Source organism: Protopterus annectens, chromosome 9.part0 (assembly GCF_019279795.1).
Source record: "Protopterus annectens isolate FY-2018-M chromosome 9.part0, PAN1.0, whole genome shotgun sequence".
Taxonomy (NCBI): domain Eukaryota; kingdom Metazoa; phylum Chordata; order Ceratodontiformes; family Protopteridae; genus Protopterus; species Protopterus annectens.
This window is the reverse complement of record NC_056743.1, coordinates 1,464,154,763-1,464,175,410: the sequence shown is the minus strand read 5'-3', so window position 1 is coordinate 1,464,175,410 and position 20,648 is coordinate 1,464,154,763. Positions and strand designations below refer to the sequence as shown.

Genomic DNA, 20,648 nt, shown 5'->3' with positions numbered 1-20,648 from the left:
TGTGTACACTTTGTTTTATGCAATCCCAGGAATGAGCCATGTGGGTCGGCAGGTGTCAACAGCTTGAACAGGACCACATAATCCTTACCTTGTGTGATCTATCTGTGGACACATTGACATTCCTTCATATGTCAACACATATTTATGCACAGATTGTTGGTTTTGTGGATATGACATGTGTCAGGGGTGTTGATAAAGGGCTATTCAAAGTCTATGTGGGATATGTGTAGCTCTGTTCAGTGATGTATGTCCTGGGTGCCTACCTTGCAAACAGTCTAGCATGTTTGGGAACCATGATCTGCACATGAACATACCACAGTTGGTAGGGTTGTGTGTTTGTCAGCTTCCACTATCTCTGTGTATGACTTCAACCATGATGGACTCCATGACCTTGCAGATCAGACTTCATAGGCTTACTGGACTATACTTCCCATGGTGTGTTGTGCACCTACACTTGTGGGGAGTGACATATGTTGCTGTAACACATTCAACGGTTCCAGATCCTGTGGAGAGGGTGAGGCTCAACAGACTGTTCAGGTGCAGGGTCTGTTTGTTCTGTAGTTCATGCATGGCACATATTGGGAAACAATGTAATCCAATTGCTGCCATGCTTTTGGCTTTGGGGTGAGCTGTTCAGTTATTCTACATGCGATATACCCTGGTATGATGACTGGGACTATGGTCAGTGGGAGGTGGGTATGTCTATATGGGCCTGTCTGACAGGATGTCGGAATTGTCAGTCAGGTACAGTTGCCCCTGACTCAGGACATATATGAGTATACATTGTTATTTATGATATAGCTGAAGGAGGTGTCATGATTCAGTCTGGAATCCTTCTCAGCTACTCTTTACAAAACACCAACAAACCTGAGCACTAATCCCTGTTATACTCTTTTACACACTTAACACCCTACCGATCCTTTGCGATCAGGCTATGGAGTATGTCATCATAATATCCTGCCATGTCCAGGGGTCGGTTTCGTGTGTACTCTCCAGTCCAGCCAATGAATATTGTGGTTTTGACACATTGTCACATCTGCCTCATGTACACAGACAACCCTCTCCTCCTCCCAACAAACTCAGATATAGTGAGAGATGCAACAATATTGACATACAGGAGGCTGAGCTCTCTCGACCCATGACTGGCATAGTCTATCAGGTGGTGAAGGTAACCACACACACCACATATCAGTCTCACATAAACCTATAGTGGCAGCAATCAAACCACATTATCACACATAAACATACTCGGAGGCTCTACATAAGCTCTGCCTAAGTAGCAGAGACCTCCAAAGCAGACACACAAACAACTGCTACCCCACTACAATACCCACATATCACATAGTTCACAATGTCAGTGTGCCGCACAGTCACTGCCCTTCAGGCTAAACAACACACCTAATACACTTGTAATAGGTAAAACTTATTGTCAGACACACTGATGTCCCACTCACCAGGCCAAACAAGGGAATAGTCACTTTGAGCTGTCTCTCGGGTGGCAGGATCCACAACGTAACACATGCACTCAGGTCACTCCACAGCAAGTGCAGGACTGGCTCCAGCATTGTCCATGCTGGTGCATACACCCTCAGATGTCCCTCCCTGGACCACATGACATGATACATAGAGGAACTCTCTGATCATGTAGCCCAGGCCAGTATGACCCTGACCTTGTCTAGCATCTTACACTCACCAAGTATGATGTCACAGTATACCAACAAACTGATCACATTTAACAGTTGGCTAACATATTGGTGTCATTCACAGGGGATACAGTGTCTGTCAGCCTGGGGTGATATGCTCGACATGCACGTAGCTTCCCTATGGATAGCTTGCACCTGTCACCTTTGGACTTTCAAATACTGGCTAAGGCAGTTGCTACCACCATACTGCCTTTTTTAAGCAGGGCTCAAAAGACAAACCCAACTCCATAGACATTACAGAGTACATGACACTGAGGATAATGCTGCTCAACACCAGATGTGTTATCCTCAAATTGCGACCACTCAGGAATCTCCTCAGTATGGACAACAGCAATATCTGTGCAATAACAGACACCTGGTTCAGGCTCCCAAATGCACACCAGTACTACCAGGTTATATTTCATACCATGCTTTCTGACCACAAAACTCAGAATGGCCAACACAAATAGGAGGAGTATCCATATACATCACAGATACACATACCTCCGGGTTGGTAGAACCACACAAAGCATCACAGACCATATATATGCACTTAACATCGTGCATATCTGCCTTTTGGTTTGTTGCCTGCTAGAGACCACCCTCCCAAACTCATGAACCACACTAGGCTTTCCTGGGAACACTGGACAATATGAAGGCCTCCCCAAACACCATTATATTGGGTGACTTCAATTACCCACACATTGACTGGGGATAGTACTCAGGCCCCAACACCCTTGCCCAACAGTTGCTACTATTTGTATACTCATATGCTATGGCACAACCGGTCACCACACCCACAAGAGGGGACAACATATTGGACATGATCATCACCAACATGGGGACTCTATGTTCCACACCTGAGATATACCCCTCATTGGTAAGGTCAGAACATACATTTATCTCACTGGACATCCATATCCTGTCCACACACCCATCCAGGGTAATCTTGGTGAACTTCTCAAAAGCAAATGTCACACTTCTCCAAACCAAGGTGGTATCCTTCAGAGACCCTGGGACAGTGGTAAGTATGGCTCTGACTGCTGAATCCTTTACATACACATTCTATGGACACCTAGTGGACTGCATGGATCGTGCTATCCCAAATAACAACTGGACTCACTCCTCCAATGGCAGGGGACCTGTCTGGTAGACCCCGGCCATTAATAAGCTATAAAATGAAAGGAGAATGCTACTACATGATAGACCACAATCCCAGACAGGGAAGGCATCTGTGATCTGTACTACCAGACAGCTACAATCACTCATGTATTTATGTCAGGCCCGCTTCTCATGGACAATTGCACCAGACACGTAGGACACTCACAAGGCCTTCTTCAGTTAATTCAGGTACCTGGGTGGACACTCACTGATATGCTGTGAGTTACTGCATACTGACTCAACATACCCTCTACCCACAGACATCGCCAACATCCTGGCAAACAGGTTCAGTGCAGATGTCTCCACCCATACCCCCTAAGGAGCTACTGTCCATCCCAACAGAGTGTAACCTCCCTGACATCACAAATAAACAGGTGAGTGCTGCCCTCCCCACAGTGGACAACACAGCATCAATGGGACCAGACAGTGTCCCGGCCTGCATCTTACACGGGCTTCATAACAGACACAACCCTCACATTACGTCACTGTTCAATATCAGAGTTATTGCAGGATATGCACCCACGGAATGGTGTACAGTGATAGTGGTCCTGCTCCACAGAGTTGCTGCCACAATGGACCACAGACAATATTGGCCTATATAACTAGCCTGTTCTGCAAAGCTATGAAGCTTATTGTAATGGGACTCATGCACATAGACATTGGAAACCTACAGACACTGGGTCCTACACATTTCAGCATTGTTGTGGGCAGATCTTGCCTCCTGGACCTGTTTGTATTCTTTAAATAGTTACCAGGTCTGTCGGTGTAGGGACGGTTGTCCACCAGCCTGCCTGGACCTTGCACAACCCTTCGACACAATACCCCACTCGGCCATTATCCATAGGCTCACCGGCATCGATATCGACACATATCTCACACGATGTATTGCTATCTAGATCAGGGATAGCACCCACATGCTTAGTATTGCAGGTGCCATGTCAGACTATACACCAGTTACATATTATATCACACAAGGCTCAGTCCTGGGACCTCTCTTGTTCAGTATATATTTGTGTGACGTACGGCTAACACAGGAGGAATATGGCTGACCATGTTCGCAGATGACTGCAAACTGGGTGCCATAATCAACTCTCTAGCTGGCACATGCATACTCAAACGGGGTCTCACAGAGACAGGATGACTGGTGCCTGAGCCATGGACTACAGCTAAATGCCATTAGTTGCATAGTCATCCCCTTTGGGAATAACAACATGCCCACACATTACCACATAGGTAGTAATCCATTACATATGGTAGTAGTTGTTAGGGGTTTGGGGACACAACTTGTTTGTACTCTCGCCTTTGACAATCACGTTTCCAAAGTGATTAGACAGAACTTCAATATAGCCCACCTTATCCCATATGGTTTCACATGTTAATCAAGTGAGGTCATTGTGCCCCTATACTCATCATGACCATGCTTGGTTACAATGCCACATTTGGGATGTACCTTACCTGACACCTGCAGCAACTGTAATGGCCACAAATGTTCCACAACAAGCAGATGCAGGGACTCACATGGGTACCCTGCACAGTTCAGATACAGTAACTCCAGCTCTACTCAGTTGCTTACCACCTACATGGATGTATTGTGTGCCTGTAGTTTAAGGAAATATCCGACCCAGATTTAATGGACATGCTCCACCTTAGGATATCCGACTCCGTTGGAGCTACACACTCCAGGGACATATACCTCAGCACAGATGGTAATAGGACATGCTGGAGGGACAGATTCTTATCCCAGAGGCTTCACTCACTCCGGATTGTAATCCCAGTTTTGCATGGGCAGAGCCATCTTGACAAGTGGATGGCTGATCGTATGTTTACCCATGGGATATCTTCTGGGTCCCTGCTAGACAGAGGCACAATACACTAAATGTAAATGGGCTATCTTGTGTGACCTACTATTCACAGGCACAGTGTTCTACTTTGACAGGGTTGCGAACGCCAAACACACTCTGGCTAGGCTTGTACATGCCCTAGGGTGGATAGGCTAGTATCGACCTCTGAACCTATGCTAATGCTCAGGATGTACAATGTTTATTGCTGATACTGTTTGCAGGTTTTATTGTCTTTGCTTTCCTACTTTCTATGAACAACTTAGGTATCTGCAGAACATATTTGATTATGACAGGGTTCCACTATATTATATATGTGTCTGTTGTCCTATAACTGTGTGCACAGGGCAGATTGCTGGATAGTGAGAGGTTCATGGGTTAACACATGCAACTGCCTGATATGTGAGGCCCACTGCTGTACTCCAACATGGCCTAAGTGTGTGAGCATGCCCAATTCAGACTTTCTGTGTTCTGTTGCCTGACATGTGTCTCATTTATTCAAGTTTGTTGCTGTCTGAGGTCTACTACATCTGTTGATGTCTGTGTACATGTCCAATATTAACATTTCTACTGTGTGTGTTGAAAGTCAGGTTCTATTCTTACTGCAGGACTCACCTTTGTGTCATAACTCGACAGGGATTATGCTGTGCCTGCAGGGTTTCCATGGAATACTTAGCATAGACTTATCAACATTTCTTCATACAGGCTGATCACTGCAATACTGTCATGGCTTAGTGGTTCAGTATTATGATTATAGTGCATAGTATCCTGAGTTTGAGGCCCATCACTGCTTTATATTTTCATACTGAGCAGACCAGACTGCTTAAGAGCCAGTTGAGCAAACATGAGCATGTTGCCTTTTGTTCAGCTATGCCCTACTTAGGTTCATAGGTTCATAGTTTCATACTAGGCTATCTGCCCTGAGGCATTTACAGGCCTAGCCAGAGTGTGTTTAGCTTTCGCCACCCTCTGAACTGATTTTACTGTGCCTTTTTTAAGGTTAGTTTACTGTGCCTCTTTCTAGTAGTGACACCGACGTAATCTCCATGGTAAACCTACAATCTCCCATCCACTCGTCAAGATTCCTCTTGAAGAGAGTCAGTGAGGGGCTCTGCCTAACATGGACTGGAATTCTATTCCAGAATGAAGGGAGCCTCTGGGTTAGGAATCTGTCCCTCCAGCATGTCAAATTTATTTCTGTGCTCAGGTTCAGGTCCCTCAAGCGTGTAGCTATACGGGATTTGGATTTTCTGAGGTGGAGCATGCTCATTAATTTCGGGTTGGACATGGCTTTATATGTCAGGCATAGATCGCCTCTAAGTAGGCGGTATGCAACTGAGTAGAGCTGTAGTTTCTTTAATCGAGCAGCATATGGCATCTGTTTGAGTCCCATGATCCTATTTGAGTGGTACTTTTGGAGTCTTTCTAGTTGCTGCAGGTGTCAGGTAAGGTACATCCCAAATGGGGCATTGTATTCAATTATGGGCCTGATGAGGGATGAATAAAGGGGCACAATGACCTCCCTCGATGTAGATGTGAATCTTTTCATGATAAGGTGGGCTATATAGAAGGTCTTTCTAACCACTTTGGCAATGTGGTTGTCAAAGGGGAAATTACTGTCAACTTGGTTCCCCAGGTCCCTAATTACTCCTTCCATACTTAATGGATTCCCGCCTATGTGGTAATTTCTGTGCACTTTGTTTTTGCCAAAAGGTATGACTATACACTTTTTAGTGTTTAGCTTTAGGCCATGGCTCTGGCACCTGTTATCCATCTCTATGAGACCCTTTTGGAGGATGCTTATGTCAGCTGGAGAGTCAATTATGGTGCCCAGTTTGTAGTCATCTTCAAACCTGGTCAGCCACAGTCCTCCCGTGTTAGCCTGTATCTTCGAAAAATATATGCCGAACACAAGTGGTCCCAGGACTGAGCCTTGTGGGACACCACTTGTAACTGGTTTAGAGTCTGACATGGCTCCAGCAATTCTGACTATGTGGGTTCTGTCCTTGAGCCAGTTTGCAACCCATCTTATGACATAGGGGTTTATATTTAAGCTGGAGAGCTTATCTATGATACCTTAGTGGGGTATTGTGTTGAAGGCTTTTGTGAGGTCCAGGTAGGCTGTGTGGACTACCTTCCCCTCATCAATGGCATTGGTGACTGTTTCAAAGAAATCGACCAGGTTTAAGAGGCAAGATCTGCCCTTAACAAAGCCAAATTGGGTAGGAGCCAGTGTCTGTAGGTCCACAATGTCTTTGTTTATGAGTTCCATGATGATCCTCTCCATAGCTTTGCAGACCGGGCCAGTCAGGCTTATGCGGCAATAGTTTCCAGGGACTGTAGAGGCACCACCTTTGTGGAGTGGGACCACTGTTGCTGTACACCATTTTTTGGGTACATATCCTGTAGTAAGGCTGAGATTGAACAGCAGCTGTATGTGGGGGTTTAGCTCTTCTTGGCATTCATGTGGAACGCAGGCCGGGACACCATCGGGTCCCATTGACGCTGTGTTTTTTGCTTTGGAGAGGGCGGCTCTCACCTGAGCATCTGAGATGTCAGGGAGGCAGCACTATGCTGGGATAGATATTTGCTCTTTAGGAGGGAAGGGGGGAGAAGTTTGCACTGAACCTGTCTGCCAGGATGTTGGCAATGTCTGTGGGTTCAGTGTATTTATTATCATTTTGTACCAACTCTGAGCATATCTGGGAGTTGCCACCCAGGTTCCTAACATAACTAAAGAAGGCTGTGTGATTATCTTTAGTGTCCTGTGCAAATTTTCTCTCAAAGCTGGTCTTGAATGATTTTATGAGGGATCACAGTTTTTTGCTAGTACTGATCAGAGATGCATTCCCTTTTAGGGATTTTGCTCTGTCATGTAGTAGCATCCTCCTTCTGTTGTACAGCTTACTTATGGCTGGGGTCCACCAGGCAGGACACCTGCCTTTGGATGGTTAGATCTTAGTTTTGTTTGGGATAGCATGATCCATGTATTCCTGAAGGTGTCCATAGAATGCTTTTATAAAGGATTCTGCAGTTTGAGCCGTACTTTCCACTGGACCAGGGGCCTTGAAGGATTCCACCTCGGTTTTGAGAAGTGTGACATTAGCTTTTGAGAAGTTTTTCACTGTGGTTTCCTGGGCTGTGGGTGGGATCAGCATGTGGATATCCAGTGGAATTGATTTATGGTCTGATCTTACCAATGAGGGGAATACCTCTGGTATGGAGTATAGAGTCCTCATGTTGGTGATGACCAGGTCCAGTATGTTATCCCCTCTTGTGGGGGTGGTGACTAGTTGTTCCATAGCATTTGAGTTTATAAATTCTAGGAACCTTTGGCCTAGGGTGTTGGGCCTTGAGTACTGCTCCCAGTCAATGTTTGGGTAGTTGAAGTCACCCAATATAATGGTGTTTGGCGAGACCTTCATATACTTAGACCCAGCTTGTCCAATATTGCTCAGTATTAACCAACATTGCTGGACGTTGCCCAATATTACTCAACATTGACCACAGTTGTGGTAGTTGGTGTGTGCGATTTTCTTTACATATACTACATGGTGGTAAATGCCGTTTAGCACTGCGTTATATTGCTTAACACATGTCAATCATGCCTCAGGTGGTGCTGCAGGGCTGGCTATGTTGGATGCACATACTACACTCCCTATACATGTTTGGAAGCAGGTGGTGTCAACTTAGGCATCCCTTTTACTATGTGCGAGTCAGAGAGAAGTATCATTTCCAGGGTTCCTACTGAGCCAGTGTATGTGCTATACATTGCCTCTTTGCCAAGGCCAAAGCATACTGGGCATGCCTCCTTCTGCCTACTGGGGCAGGCTCAGGTTGTTCCTCCTCTGAGTCACACTCTGCCTGTGATGGCCTTGGCAATGGTGGGGGGCTGTTTGGCCCAGGCCTATGCTGGTCCTGCTGCAGCTGTTTTCGCAGGATCAAATTATGTAGCATAGCACATACCATGACAATTTGGGTACATGTAGTTGGTGAGTACTGCAAGGCTCCACCAGATGTGTCCAGGCACCGGAACCATGACTTGAGCAGCCAAAACACACGCTCGATTACATTTCATGTTTGTGCGTGTGCCTCATTATGGCATTCCTGTTCAGGTGTGTGTGCATTTCTGATTGGTGTCATCATCCACAGCTCCAGTGCATAGCCAGCATCCCCCACTAGGTGACCATGTGGGATGTCCCCATTGGCAAATGTCTGGTACAGCTGCATCAGATGCCAGATATGGGAATCATGGTAAGTTCCAGGGCAGCCAGCCCACACATTCAGTATTATGCCCTGGGCGTCACACACGACCTGGCAGTTGATGGAGGGGAAGCCCTTGTGGTTGAAGTAGACCCTACCCCACTCACCGGCTGGTGCTTTGATTCATATGTGCGTGCAGTCTATTGCACCCACTACCTCAGGGTATTCCGCTATTTGCTGGAAGAGATGCATATTGCTGGCCAATTCCTCACAGGAATTGGGGAAATATACATGATCACCGACATGTGCTGACATGGCATCCAGGAACTGGTGCAGTACCCTGGACGCTGATGCCTGTGATACCCCCATCATATCACCAGTTGGTCTCTGGAAGGTACCTGTTGCTAATATTCTTAGGCCAGCACATACCTTGGTTTCCACTGGAATGGGTTCCCCTCTGTTGGTTCTGTGTGTGAGGCGTGGCCTGCAGAGCTCAACAATTTTGCTGCAAGAGGTCTCTGTCCACTCTATAGCGCTCCACTATCTCCAGCTCATGTAGCCCCTGGTAGGTTACCCTGGGCCTGTAAACTCTGCTCCGTCTCCTCACTGTGGGTTGTCCAGCAGCATTTCCATTATCACCACCCTCAGCATGTTGCATATGTCGCCTTATCACAGCAATGGCAGCCCCTAACATTTCTTTGTCTCATTGAAGCTTTTTCAATTTTCACTTCTATTAGCTTACTGCAGTGTTGCAGTGTCTCTTGAGAGAAACATAATGGACTGTTATTTGTAGAGTTTTAAGTGCTGGGATGGGCTGGGCTAGTGTACTGCCTGTGTAATTGCCTGATTCTGATTGTTTTCACCTGCTAGCTCTGCTAGTACTCCCTGTAACTTCCTACTATTTGGTGTGCTTCCTTTTTCCTTTCTGTTTCCTCAGGGGGCAGCACCGCGCACACAAGCGCAAACATGTGCACACCCGCTAACACGCGCGCACACATTTTACACAGACTAAAACTTGCTTATTCGTGTTAAAACACGCACACACCAGCGCAAATGTGCTTACAACTGTTTACACAGCATTACATATGCTTACTCTGGCTTACATGCGAGCACACATGCTAACACGCGCGCACACTGTCTTACTCGGGTTTACTGGCGCGTACACACGCGCATGCATGCTCAGCAAGAAACTTTGGTGTTATCCATGGCATACACCTTCAATTTCTTTACTTTACCTAGCCTACCTGTTGACACACCTGTGTCAATGATATGTAAATGTCACCTGACACATGCCACTTAGCTCCAATGAGCTTCACTTCTTTCATACATGCCCCCCTCATGATGTCACTTATCTTCTACTCTGTTACTCCCCTTATCCTACTCCTACACTCCACTGACTGTGCTCATTTGCTATGTAAACTTGCAATTCACTATCCTAACCCTCATTTGCATAGGATTGCCTGCTAATGCTTGGTTACATCTCTTAGACTAAGCGTCCCCCGTAGCAATCTCTACTCGGTGGCCATGTTGTCTTCAGCCTTCCATTCACTTGCATTGAAAATTCATATCAGCTATAAAATCCACATTTGTGGATCTTATTTATTGATTTTTTGTTTTTTAGGGTGCAGCGCGTTTGCGCGGCGCTGCGCTATGCTTAAACCCTGGAGATCAGGATGAAAAAAAAGTTATCTTATTTTTATTTTGCATCACTTCACATTGCCAATGGCTGTATTTTTGGCCATAGGCATGCTTCCTCCTGTCAATGCATCCTTTTTTTGGAGCTGTCATGGCTCCTTTTTGCTATTTGCAGAACCGTACTCAGTTGTCAACTGAGTACATTTCTGCAAATAACACTACTCCTACTCAGACAGGTTTGGGTTTCCTGTATCGTAAATGTACCTCATTTGCATAGCTTTCATCTGCAATTGAGGTAATTTGCATATTCCAGCCCTGTCCGTTGTATGACCAGTATAAGGAGCTCTGTTACACGCCCCTACCAGTTCTTCCTGGATCGCTCGTCGGACATGTTGGCTGCATGGAGTCTTACTCTACTTTTAGACTCTGTGCAAGCCTTCGTGAATCCGGCCCAGAGTCTACACAGTTGCTTTAGAGGTTGTTGATTCACTACACCATGTTGATTTGATTCATTAATAGAAAATGTAGCTACTTATGCTGTAAGCATGCTACAAAAGTTTTCATATTTGCATGTGAGTGGGCACCACTGCACACAGTTTAATGAATCTAAAAATGTTCACGCCCATGTGTGCATCACGCTGCGATGCACAAATGGTAAATATTATTGTATAAGCTTTATTGAATCCCCCTGTCTGTTTTAAATAGTTTGATGGTTAGTTTAGATTATTATTTGTTTGATTCCTGGCATTTTTTAGAACAGATTAGATTGTTTATTGATAATTTAACATATGAGGCAAAATATATGGTTATGTTTACCATTGATATTATTTCTCTTTTTACTAACATACCTTTGGATTTAGGAGTTGATTATGTTAGATCATTAACTTCAAAAACTTCTTTTTCCTATGGATAAGGTGAATTTTATGTGTTCCCTTTTAGAGATATTATTAGAAAACAATTATTTTTTGTTTCAAGATAATTTTTACCAACAACTTAATGGCACTGCAATGGGGTCTGCAGCTGCACCAGCCTTTGCTAATTTAGTTTTAAGCTGGTGGGAGAGTGAAATTCTCCCCACTATTATTAGTTTTAAGAAAATTTGTTTTTTTTTAAGTGCTATGTGGACAATTTTTTTTTTATTATAAAAAGAGGACCTGCGGATTGTAATGTAATTTTAGATGAGTTGAATCATAGTGCTGGATTCTTAGAATTTATGTTGGGGTAGAAATACATGTTTGGACATTGTCCTGAAGTGGGATATTGGTGAAAACATTTTCAGCAGTAGAATTTTTAGAAAGAAAACTTTTTCAAAGTCTTATTTACATTATAATAGTAACCATCCTAAGTTTGTTAAGAAAAAATATAGCACAGTGACAATATATACAAGCATCTAGATTCATTCTGATGAAGCTGTGTTTGATGATAAGATTTCTGACTTCCTTATGTTTGGCTATGGGTTACAGCAGTGATGGCAAACCTTGTCTGCCATGAGCTTTTGACACACCAAACCCAAATTAATTCAATGCACTTCTTGTAAGCAATGAATGAAAAAGCAGTGTCTTTGGTAACTCGGGTGTTGGTGATTGCTGATATATCACCCAAAACATTGTGGTGTGTGTCATCTTTGACAAATGTGTCATAGGTTTGCCAGTGATTGTTTATTAGCCACTATTGCAGGAGAAGTTAGGTCAAAAAGAAGTTCTCATTTTGTACCTATATTACATAAAACTATTAATCTTGAACAGTTCTAGCACTGTGGAAGTAAGCAACAATTAAAATAGTTCAGCCTTTGTGCTAGAGATGTCCGTTGATAATTTGCTATTAATAAAATTATTACTGATAACTGGCATATTAAAAAAGGCAATAGTGATCTTTTCAAGGCAATTGGAGATAATTTTTTTTGTTTATAAAAAGAATTCCTGATTGTTAACTTTATTGCAACATAACAGCACTTTGGTACAGCCCTTGGTTTCAGTTAAACTTAAAATGCCACTTTTAAGTGCAATTTTTGTACCACTTATAGGCACATTCATGAAGGTAGTTATATAATGCTACCACATAGCAAGTTGTTAAATGCTAGTGGTAGATTTACTTGTACCTCTGTAAGGGTTGTTTATGTCAGTTTATGCATGGGCTGTGAAGCTTTTTACATAGGAATATCCTCTACAGTCCTGAATGTTAGGGTAAAAGAGCATATATATGCAATTAAAGCAAATAATCCTGCTAACGCATTATGCAAACACAGCATTGTTTGCAAAATAAAAAAAAATGTATTTCTTTGTATTGGAACATGTAACTGTGGATAAAAGAGGTGATGATTATAAGAATTCTATAGAGAAAAAAGAGACTATGTGGCAAATTAGGCTTCAAGCTGACCAGGAACTTGATATTTATGAAGTTATAAATATAAAAAGTGTTTGTAAAAGAGAAAAGATGAAGACTTGACAATATATAATTTAGTTTTTTTGATGGTCAGTATTTTGGGTGCTTGAGACTTACTAAATGCATTTCAAGTTGTGGCTTTAATGAATTTACATATTAAGTTGTATAATTGTTTTATTGCATCTGGTTGTTTTATATAAATTGATGTGACTTGGTATGGTTTAGTTTTGTATGATGAAGTCCCTTGGATGAAAAGAGGAATTATTAATGGTTGTGTTATTCTTACAAGAGGCTTACACTATAAAAGTCTATTTTATGACATTTAAACATTTTAGCAGCCTGCATTACTTACGACTATATTCTTCATTTGGGGGTGGAGGACCAAAGTTGCATTTATGTCATGGCACTTAAAAAGATATTTTTATATTTGTTACTGATTGTCTAGGATCCACAATGTATAATTAGGTAAGAATAATTGTGGTGTTACATGTTAATGTCAGTTGTGTACAAATGTAAGAGTTTTAACTTGCTCCTGTTTCTGTGTAGACTCCTTTCTGTGGTTGTATTCTGAAAGTTTTGGAATTTATTGCCAACATGAACACGGAGTCTACACATTTGCTTTAGAGGTTGTTGAATTGCTCCACCATGCTGATTTTCTTCATTAACATAACATTCAGTTACTTATGCTATAATTTGCATGCCACAAAAGTTTCCAAGTTTGCGAGTGAGTGCACATTGCTGCGATGAGTTTACTGAATCTAAAACTTTTCACAGCTATATGTGCATCTTGCTGCAATGTGCACATGGTCAAAATTTTTATGCATACTTTATTAAATCCCGTGGTCTACCACATGCTGTTTTACTGAATTTTAAAACACTTGTGAACTTGAAATAAACATAACATACAGAAGTGATTATTTTTGAAATTGAAAAGGTTAATGTAATAATACTAAAATGTATTAGAATTCTATCACTGTACCCTTTATTAAAATTAATACATTTAATGTTAAAAGAAATTGGAAAAAAATAGCCAGAGAGTATATCACATCCCAGTGTTTTTTTTTTTTTGGATAAGTGCTTTCATTAATGAAGTATTAACTTCTTCAGATAAAGCACAATACATAAACAGTTCTTTAAATAAGGAAGTAATGGCCATGTGTTTGCCCAACCCACTCTGTGATCACAACACATGCTCAGTTTCTTGTTTAAGTGTAATGCCTTCAGGAAGTGTTGCTTATTTTCTTGTTTGTAAGTAGAAGATATTTAGATTATACATATTATATATATATATATATATATATATATATATATATATATATATATATATATATATATATAAACTATTGAGTAAATAGTGAAAAATAAAAAAAAAATAAAATAAAATAAAATAAAATATGTGAAAAAATGTGTAGGAAATAAAAAAAATAGACATTAATGTATAAAATTATTCTACAGGTGTTCATGAGAAATGCTGATGTTGAATTACTTTTTAACGTTCAACAATTCCCATTCAAGGAATAAGTACTTTAATTTCTTAAAACATCCACAACTTTTTAACTTTTTCATCTCATCAGAGCCTATAGTTTAAGTACATGGGCTATAGAAGTATAATCATTCAGCCCTGACCATGCACTGCCATTGAATTTAAGCTGCCAGTAAAATTCCTGCTTTTTCAGGTTCAGTGACCAAGGACCTCTTCTCATGTTAGGGCTGACATTTTCTATAATAGTGAACTTAAATTTATGTCCCAGGTTATTTTAACATGTTTGCAAACTGCATTTGTTTCCTTTATTTTAATAATGTCATAAGTATGTTCAAGTATGCACTCTTTAGGTTTATTTTCGGTCTTCCCTATGTAAAACTCAGGACAAGATTGGTCACGTAGACTACACCATTAGTTTCATAATTGCATTTTCCTTTTATTTTGATAGCTTGTGACTCAAATTTGAAGGATGTTAAAATCTGAATATAGTTACAAAAAGGGCAATGTCTACATATGTTCATGTTACCAGTTTTTTGGGGGCTTTTTTGTTGTTCATTGACACTCATATGTTCTTTATATCAGTTTATTTTCTGTATATAACAATAGGTTTTTGTCCCATTTTTCCTTTAGTCCCTCTCTTCTGATACCAACAGCTAGTTTTTGTTTAAACTCCATTTAATAAGGTTGATATCGACAGTGCAGGTGGTAATGAAGACATTTTTGAAACTATTCGCAAGTTGTTTCACTGACTTGTTATTTGTAGGGATGGGTATGATGTTCAATTCTGATATTGTTATTTCAGACTTCCAATCCAAAATTGGGACAAAGTACTTTCTTTCATGTTTGGTAATCACTTGTTATGTTAAGTCATTGATAAATTGGTCAGGGTAGCCATGTCTTTTAACCATTTCTTTCAGTAAGAAACATGCATCTTGAAAGATGTCGTCCTTTGTAGTCATCAGTGCTGCCCTCACAAACTGTCTTTTTACAATGGCTTTCTTTTCTGTTTTTTGATGTGAGCTTTAGAAATGAAGGAAGGCAGGCATTAGAATAGGTTGCTTTACAATATAGTTGGGATACATATGTTTTTGTTTCAACATCCTTTGTTATTAGTATATCTAAGTAGGTTATTTCATTTTGCCCTGTTTCATGTGTAAATCTTAGGAATTAAATTGTTGCATTGAGGAAGTCCAAAAATGCACTTTTTTCAATTTTTCATCCTTCCAAACAATAAAAATGTCATCCAGATAATGAGTGTAAAAGCTGCATGACTTAATAACCTGGTTGAATAGAAAGTTTATTTCCCAGTGGATTATTGCAATGGCAATAGAGTCACATGTGGCCCCCATCACCATCCCCTTGCTCTGTAAGTAATACTAGCCCTTAAAATAAATAAAGTTGTTTCCTAGTATTGTCACCAGTAGTTCTTCATATAAATGAATGATTTCTTGAGGAATATTTCTAGTTAAAAGGTACTCAATGAACCACTGTATCGTACAGTTCTTGCTTTTTCAGGTTCAGTGTCCAAGGACCTACTCTCATGAAAAGGGCTGCCTTTTTTTATAATAATGAACTTAAATTTCTGTCCCAGGTTATTTTTAACATGTTTGTCAAGTGCATTTGTTTCCTTTATTTTGCTGATGTCATAAGTATGTTTGTATATGTACTCTTTTAGTTTATGTTTGGTCTTCCCTATGTAAAAGCCAGGACAAGATTGGCAAAGGGCTACATAGACTACACCATTAGCTTCACAATTGTATCTTCCTTTTATTTTAATAGTTTGTGACTTAATTTTGATGGATGTTCCAATTGGAATAGATTTACAAACAGGACAATATCTGCATTTGTTCATGCTGCAAATATTTTTTTTGGGGGGTCTGCATTTGCTCATGTTGCAAATGTTTTGGGGGAGTTATTTTTCATTGCTTCTAATATGTCCTTCATATAGTTCCTTTTCTGTATATAACAATAGGTTTTTGTCCTAGTTTTTATTATTAATCACGCTATCTTCAAATACCAACAGCCAGTATTTTTTTTCAAAATTCATTTAATAAAGTTGCTATCCACTATGTAGGTGGCAATGAAATCAATTTTGAAATTACTCTCAAGTTATTTCACTGGATTTGTGTTTGTAGGGATGGGTATAGTGTTCGATTCTGATATTATTTCAGATCTCCAATCCAAAATTGGGACAAATTACTTTTCTTTCATGTTTGTTAATCACCTCATACATTAACTCATTGATAAATTGGTCAGGGTAGCCATGTCTTTTAAGCATTTCTTTCAGTAAGAAACCTTCATCTAGAAAGATGTCCTCCTTTGTAGTCATCCGTGCTGCCCTCACAAATTGTCCTTTTACCACAGCTTTCTTTTGTGTTTTTGGATGGGAACTCAAGAAATGAAGGAAGGCATTAGATTGGGTTGGTTTACAATACATTTGTGATACATATGTTTTTGTTTCAAAGTCCTTTGTTATTAGTGCATCTAAGAAGGCTATTTCATTTTGTCCTGTTTCATGTGTAAATCTTAGAAGTTCAGTTGTTGTGTTGAGGTAGTCCAGAAAGCAGTTATTTTTTCTTTTTCATCTTTCCAAACAATAAAGATGTCATCCAGATAACAGGTGTAATATCCGCATGAATTCTTAACCTTGTTGTTGAAAAGAGAGTTTGTTTCACAGATGGGGACCCCATCACCACCACTTTGATATGTAAGTAATACTGGCCCTCAAAACAAATGAAGTTGTTTCCTAGTATTGTCACCTGTAGTTCTTCATATAATTTAATCTTGTTTTGGAATATTTCTAGTTAAAAGGCACTCAGTGAGCCACTTTATTCCCGTCTTGTCTGGAATCACTGTATGTAAGTCCTTTACATCCATTGCAAGGAAAGTATCCCCTTCATGGAATTCAAGTTTGTTCATGTTGCTAAAGAAATCCCATGAATCTTTGCACATGTATTCATTTTGAAGTACTAAGTGCTTAAGTTTATCATCTAAGAATTTCACATAAAAGTACTTGATAGATCCTCAACTGTCCACAGCTGGGCACATGTTTTTTTTTTTTTTTTTTTATCTTTGTGGATTTTTGGTATCCCAAAGATAGTTGGTATTTTGGGGTTTACCAAGTTCAAGTAATTGTATTTATCTATACTGATAGATTTAGCTGTCCCCTGATTTTTCCATAGGCAATGTTTAATTTGTTTAGTGTGACTTTTCCATATGTTACATCAGCAAGTATTTTGTTCATTCTGTCAATTTAGTCAATTTTCTCCATCACAGCAAGCCCACCTCTTTGGTTTCATTATTCTTAGATTTGCTTTTTTCATTTCATTTACTTTGGTGATCTCTTTTTTTGTCACATTATTAAAAGTATTTGAAAATTCATTTAACATGTTTCTCATGTCTAGTTTCCACATTTTCTCATTCAATTGCAGTGTTTGGTTTACTGGGGGAGGGGGGGTTTGAATGTGCTAGACACTAAGTCCTGACATGGCTTCTGACAGGTTATTGAACACCAGGTTAAAATTTAGTTTCCATATATAGAATTTTAAGTCCATACATACGTTTGATGTATCAGCCCTTCTACTAGGGATAAAAGTTAGCTCTTTGGCAAACAACTTTTCACATGTTTCATCAATTGGCAATGTTGAAAAATTGTACATTTTTAAAATCTCCTTCTGTATTAGTTGTAATTGTACAGTTGTTCTCATTCTATGAAGTTAACACTGAAGCCAGTTCTGTCTTCTGTATCCTCTGTTCTTCAAACTGGGCACAAAGATGCATGCATGCTCACACACACGGATACATGCTACTCTTGTCCCTTACCAGCAAATGTAGCACAAGTGAAGAAACCACATAAGCAGTATCACTAAATGTATTCATTGGGTGATCACAGATTTCCAGAACATGCAAACATTACTGCCCTTTTAGTAGATATGAACAAGGTCAGTTGTATTAAAGTAATATATGTTTACTGTTGATCTGGACAGCTTTGCACAAGAATCTGACATCAGGCATATAGTCATAAGGGATGTACTTCTGCTATTGTCTTCCAAAAGGAGAACAGCTTCATGCTGCTGAGAATAACAATAACTTTGTTCCTTCATATTTTATCAATTGGGCTAAGCAGTAATTGTATTTCTCTTCAAACTTTAACAACTATTTTGGCATTTTCTGAGAATTAATACATTTATACTTCCATGTATGTTGTGTTTATAAGATTAACCTTACAATGTGTTCTGTCTGTGACATACCCTCATGAACTTCCATAACAAGTTTCATGCTAGGATTAAACCATTTTTTTCAAATAGATCTAAATGCCCTGAAATCATTTAAAATGATGGGGCTTAGATTCAACCACAAGAACTTGTCACTCTCCTACGTTGGACACAATAGAAGAGTCTTTGTGGCTTCTGTTCAAGCAGCTTTATTTTATGCAAACACATCATGATAGAAGTTTATTGACTTTAACTTAAATAAAATATACAAACTAACTACTGCAATCATACATGCTCCTCTCAGGCTGTACTCTCAAAATGGCACTAGGCATAGCACATGTCCGGTATTTATATGTGCACATTCAGTCTTTGATATGCTTCTTAAAGATATAGCAGATATGATCTGATCTACACTTGTTTAGACAAGTTTTTGTAACAACATAGTTGACATTGTGTTATCTTTGATGAGTGCACATATTCAAAATGGTTAGGTTTCACCTGCAATGAAAAAGTAACAACACCAGTTTCCTACCCGAGCAAGCCATTGCAGTGCTTTTAGTGTGATGCAGTTATATGCCATTAGCTCTGAGATCTGCAGTTGTGCAGCCTGTTTATCAGTGGTTTAATATGTCTGCCCAAACAGCTGTGTTGGTTTTACAGAGTATATCATAGTTCATTCTAGCTTGCAGCCTGTTAACAATGGAGTACTGCAAGGTTATATAGTTGCACCTATCCTAAAGAATATTTTTGTCAATGACTTTCATTCTATGATCCCCAATACCAAGGTAGTACATAATGCAGGAGATTCAGCCTTTAAATGTTCTGCAAGCTCTATAAGCCAACCACAACATAAAACACAAGAATAGTTTCAAAAATTGAAGAAATGGCTAACTGATTCACACCTTCTATTAAACCCCAACAAAGCAAAGTTGATCCTATTTGTATTAGGAAGTATAACTTCACCTTACAAAATGGTATTCGGAAAGTTACCATTGACAAATCACTATGCATCATAACTTATCACAAGCTATACTTTGATAAAAACATTGTGTATGTCACCTCTAAACTCACAAAAAGTTATGTCTGATCAATAAATCAAAACCCTATCTAACCCAAAACAGTATAGCATATATATATATATATATATATATATATATATATATATATATATATATATATATATATATGTATATACACACAGTCCAAATTCTGATCCTCCCTAACTTTCTTTATACGTCATTTGCCTTTACTAATATTCCCCAAACCTAGCTCAAAAACCTGGAAAAAAACATGCAACAGAATTGCCAAATAATAAAGGAAATTTGAGTAGTAGAACAATCAGTATACAACTCTTTCAGAATGTCAAATGATTACAGCTAAAGTAGACAATATCCACAGGTAAAATATAGAATATCCCTCAGTCATTTAAAAACAATATACATCATACTGTACAGGAACAAATAGGACATTCATAACTGTGGCAGAATAGCAATATCACACTCCTGTCACATTGCATAAAAGTGCTGGTGAGGGTGACTGATAATCAGATATGCATAGCAGTAAAAGGTAAGAAGGCAGTTGAACAGCTGGGATTCAGATCAGGATCTAGCATAACCTACCCAATGTTTGTAGTGAGACAGATAGAGAAAAAGAAGCTGGAGATGATAAAATGAGTCCAATTGGGATTTCACTGACTTGAAGAAAGCACATGACAAAAAAAGGTGATTTTGGCAAGCCTATAATAGTTCAAGAAAAATTAATAACATTAGTGCAAGCTATATAAAAGGACCCAATAACACAAGTACAGGCAGTGCTCAGTTTCCAGAAGGGTTCTCAGTGGAAGTGGGTGAGCGTCAGGGTTCATTTCTGAGACCACTGCTGTTTATGCTGGTGACAGACTACATTAGTAAACAGGCCAGTAAGAACCAACAAAAAAATGCTGGTGCATGCAGATGATGTGGTATTATAAGCAGACTCTGAAAAGGATCTTAGTCAAATGATAAGAGAATGGAATGCAAAACTAGGGGTACATGAGATGAAACTGAGTACT

The 20,648-nt window shown here is 39.9% G+C and overlaps 1 protein-coding gene across 1 annotated transcript in view; it reads left to right on the top strand.

Moving 5' to 3' along the window:
* The window catches only part of LOC122810703 (adhesion G protein-coupled receptor E1-like), a 122,443-nt gene extending 108,918 nt beyond the window's left edge, over nt 1-13,525 (top strand). Inside the window, exon 5 of the mRNA XM_044082268.1 lies at nt 13,448-13,525. Coding sequence (XP_043938203.1) covers nt 13,448-13,525 — 78 coding nt within the window. The remainder of the gene's footprint in view (nt 1-13,447) is intronic.
* Nucleotides 13,526-20,648: the final 7,123 nt, after the last annotated feature.